Here is a 4,560-nt window from a genome sequence, read left to right as displayed (position 1 = left end):
TCAACGTTGTTGTGATTTCTGCCCCCACAAGGCACAAATCCAAATCCGCTGGAATCACAAAGACCTTTCCCTGCAGGTTTTGGATGGGGCAGCAAACAGTGGGAGTTTTCACTCCCTGAGCTTGGGAGGAATTTGCCTTTGGCCTCTGATGTTTGCTGAACAAACCCCGCTCGGGGTGAGGAAAGGAATCCCCGTGACATCTCCAGGAGTCGGGAAATGACAGAAAAATCTGTGTTAAACCTGCTGAAGGCACAGGGGAGAGAGGRGCCAGAGCATCCATCAATCTGCACAATGCAGTTCTTCAGCTTTTTAATCTGCTCCATCAGAAGGGAGAGGTCTTGCCACGTCTCTCGATTCCACCACTGACAAAATGTTTTTAAAAAATCATAAAAACAGATATTTGCCTTTTTTCAGCAGGGCTCAAAGCTGACATGTCACACTTTAGAACACAGCTGGCCACCCCAGCACACCCTGCCAAGCTCAGGAGTGGCATTTGTGCCTTTTGCAGTCGTTCCTGGGGTTTCTGAATCAGCCAAGCTCCTGCCCTTCTCTCAGTCCCTTCCCGAGGCTCCCAGACCCCCCAGACTGGGGATTTGGGGGTTTTTGGGRTYRGGGCACCCTCTSAGCCGCTCTCCTGTGCGCAGATCGGGGTCTGGAACTCCTACAGTGGCCTTAACATGACGGACAGCAACAAGGACAGGTCCACCAACATCACCGACTCCTTGGCCAACCGCACGCTCATCGTCACCACCATCCTGGTAAGGAGCCCCAGTCCTCGGATTTGGGTTAAATCCACTCTCACATCCATGGGGCTGATTCAGAAATGCCAAACCTCTGCCCCCAGAATGATTTCATCACCCCAGTGTCCCCAAACGAGCCCTGCCCACCCTCTTCCCAGCAGAACCAGCACTCACAAACTCTTTGCAGTCAGTTCTTATCCCATTTTGCAGTCAGTTCTCATCCCAYTTTGYAKTCAGTTCTCATCCATCCTTCCTTTTTGCTGAAAATGACACAGAGAGGGCTGGAAGAAAGCAGCGAGCAGCAGRCAGAAATGTTGGGTTATTGYTCTAATTGTGAAATGATTTTTATGRATGTAAAYGTGCAGCTGGGTGTTCAGGGCTGCTSTGCCTCGTGTTCTCCACCTCCCCAGTAATGTCAGCTCTTTTTCCAATTGCTCTGCCCAGTTCCTCAGGAGGACAGATCTCAAAGGCTCCCTCTGCATTAGTTCTCTCCTGCCAGAGGTGTTTTGCCACATGAAATGCTGGCCCAGATCTTCTYCTGCCCAAAATCCTGCAAAAAAGTGAAGCAGCCCCTCTCAATCTGCCTGTGCTCTTCTCCATTCCCTCGTGTGAATATCYGCCCAAYTCACKGCTGTTTGCTCCATGAGTTGGGCASATATTTGAAGATTTTTGAAGATTTGAATTTGAATTTGAAGATTTTTCTCAATAAAGATGTATTTTTCAAAAACTWGAGGTTGTTAGGTTCCCCCCCTTATGGGGTTTTTCTATTTTTTAGGGTTTTTTCTCCATCAKTATCCCTCCCTGTCCCATGGGGTGTGATTTTGGAGCTGCAGAGCACATCTGGAGTTAAAGCTCCACCAATGGCCCATCCCACTGACAATCATGCTCATCACTGATTCCTGCAGTGAGTTTGTTAACAACCCTGCAGCAGTTTTTAATGCACACAGCCTGGTGTTTGCAATCCCTTTGGAGAGCCTTCCATGGTGCAGAGGATCTGATCTGACCTGAGCCCCCCTCACATTCTGTGTGTCCCCTTTTCCTACAGGAAGACCCCTATGTCATGTACAAGAAGTCTGACAAGCCCTTGTACGGCAAYGACAGATTCGAGGGGTACTGCCTGGACCTGCTCAAGGAGCTCTCCAACATTTTGGGATTCATCTACGAGGTCAAGCTGGTGTCTGATGGCAAATACGGGGCCCAGAACGACAAGGGAGAGTGGAACGGGATGGTCAAGGAGCTCATTGATCATGTAAGACCCTTCTCTCTCTGTTCTCCTCCCTCATGGGGGTTTGTAAATTAAATCTTTTCACCTTTCACTCACTCTGGTCCATCTGTTTTGCCACCCAGCAGAGCAGGAGCCTCTGAATGAACGCTTTGGAGGTGCTGGGGGGAAATCTCTGTCGGGGAAATGTTCCCTCTGCCTTGTAGGAAGAGCAATCAGAGTCTCACCCTAGAAATGTTAAATTTCATTGATTTAGTGCCAGCTCTGGTTTGTTTTTCCCATCTGGGATAAGAGCTGGAGGCATTGGGGTGGTTTTCAGCGATGCAGCTTTGTCCCCTGTGTGTTGCAGAAAGCTGACCTGGCTGTGGCTCCTCTCACCATCACCTACGTCAGGGAGAAGGTGATCGACTTCTCCAAGCCCTTCATGACGCTGGGGATCAGCATYTTGTACCGCAAGCCCAACGGGACCAACCCGGGCGTTTTCTCCTTCCTGAACCCGCTGTCCCCGGATATTTGGATGTACGTGCTCCTGGCCTGCCTCGGGGTCAGCTGTGTGCTCTTTGTCATCGCCAGGTGAGCCCAAAAAGGCATTTTCTGCACCCAAAACCTCTGCTCTCATCGGTGTTGGTTGGACTCTGTGGTTTAGGGGGGGATCAAACCATCCTGTGGGGTTTTCCAATCCTAAAACCTTTCTGCAATCCCTTGGAATTTTCTCATCCGCTCTGCTGCATCTTTTGTGTGTTGTGCTGGGGTTTGGCTTTCCTTAAGGGCTGTTCTGGGATAAATATCCGATGGAATGGATCAGGAGGCACCACCCCAGCAGATCTGTGCTGAAAAGCAGCTTGTCACTGGTTTGGAGGCATTTCCCTTTCCCACTCACGCTGCACACAGTTCAAAGGTAAATAAAACCCCAAAGATGAACATGGTTTTGCAGGAGGTCCATCCTTAGAGGTTTTTTCAGTGGAAATGGTTCTGTGAATCAGAGGAGAGGTTAATCCTGAGGGCACAGAGGAGCTGATCCCTCCCTGCAGCCCTGGGGCTGTGCACGATCAGTCACGGCTTCCCCGGGCTCCTGCAGGGCTCCCTGGACCGTAAATAATCGCTGCACTGTGCTCCATCGTGAGCTCATTCATGACTGATCTCAGATCTGCTCTGCTCTGACACGTTGCCTTTGCTGCCGTTGTGAGCCAAGGCTGAGAACACCCCCAGCCCTCTGCACCCCAGAGCAGAGAAAATGAAAACAAAAACTTCCCTTGAGCTGCTGCCCAAAAGCAGCGCTGCTTCCATCAGCTGCGTGGGCTGGAGAACACAAATTGTGCTCACATAAATTAAGATTTATTCATTTTAAAATAAGCTGTTCTTGCAGCCCTCACCGAGACCTGGCCACATCTCCAAACACACCAGGATTTCTGTAAGGTTTGCCGAGTGTTTCAGCAAATATTGGTTGGTTTTAATAACCCCAGGAGCCATCTGCTTCCTAGCCACRGTAAATGAAAGGGTTAAGCACATTTTGACATCAGTTCCTGGAAAACAAACACTTGGGAATCATTTTCACTGCCTGGTGTAATCCTCTGTCATTTCTTTCAGTTTTTTCAGCCGCTGAATAATTTCTCGTTGGTCTTTGAGCTTTGTCATCGCCACATTAATTTTTAAATCAAACCCTGAAGTTTTTGTGGCAGTCAGGGGTGGCAGAGTGACAAAGCTCTGTTCCGAGCACGCTGCCAGTGCATGAATGAGGTGTTTTTGGCCAAAATGTCCCTTTTCTGCTGTGACAAAATCTCCCCGTCAGCCGTGCTGTGAACGTGGAGCCGATGTCAGTAACGTCACACTGACCTTCAGTGTCTCACCCTTGTCAGAACCCTCAGCACAGGGTTATGGGGTTTTTCTGCTGGACAGGGGGAAATCTCTGAGGAAAAATGGCCAGGGGAGCTGAAGGTGAGAGCAGTGAAACCCGGCTGGATTTAACCCAGAGCTCGGAGCAGCCACAGAAACATGAGAAGAAAATCAGCTTTGGAGGTGAAAGAGAGACACAAACCCTATAGCACATTGGAATACCACATAACACATTGGAACACCACATAACACATTGGGACACACTATAACACATTGGGACATCCCATAACACATTGAAACACCCGATAGCACATTAGAACACCCCATAGCATATTGGAACACCCTATAACACATTGGGACACCCTATAGCACATTGGAACACCCTATAACACATTGGAACACCCTATAACATATTGGGACACCCCATAGCACATTGGAACACCCTATAACACAGTGGGACACCCTATAACACAGTGGGACACCCTATAACACATTGGGGCACCCTATAACACATTGGGACACCCTATAACACATTGGAACATCCTATAACACAGTGGGACACCCTATAACACATTGGAACACCCTATAGCATATTGGGACACACATCCAGGGCCAGGAAAACCTTCCAGTCTGGAATTGAGAGCTGTGCTGCCAGAATTCCACAGCCCTTTCTGGCAGCGGCTCTTCTGCTCTTTCTGTGATGGATTCATTTGTGCAAAGCTCACTGAATGTGGGTTTTTTTTCTGAAACCCCACAAAATCTCAG

General features: G+C 49.1%; 1 protein-coding gene across 1 annotated transcript in view; it reads left to right on the top strand.

Moving 5' to 3' along the window:
• Positions 1 to 3,178, top strand: part of LOC130587121 (glutamate receptor ionotropic, kainate 1-like) — a gene marked incomplete at its 5' end in the record, with an annotated part of 28,734 nt that extends 25,556 nt beyond the window's left edge. Inside the window, 3 exons of the mRNA XM_057388081.1 lie at positions 645 to 758; positions 1,786 to 1,989; positions 2,312 to 3,178. Coding sequence (XP_057244064.1) covers positions 645 to 758; positions 1,786 to 1,989; positions 2,312 to 2,539 — 546 coding nt within the window. The remainder of the gene's footprint in view (positions 1 to 644; positions 759 to 1,785; positions 1,990 to 2,311) is intronic.
• Positions 3,179 to 4,560: the final 1,382 nt, after the last annotated feature.

Source organism: Malurus melanocephalus, unplaced genomic scaffold (genome assembly GCF_030028575.1).
Source record: "Malurus melanocephalus ecotype Western Australia unplaced genomic scaffold, MMel_1.1 scaffold_1555, whole genome shotgun sequence".
NCBI lineage: Eukaryota > Metazoa > Chordata > Aves > Passeriformes > Maluridae > Malurus > Malurus melanocephalus.
The sequence above is the reverse complement of the archived record's forward strand: the minus strand, read 5'-3'. Positions and strand labels throughout refer to the sequence as shown.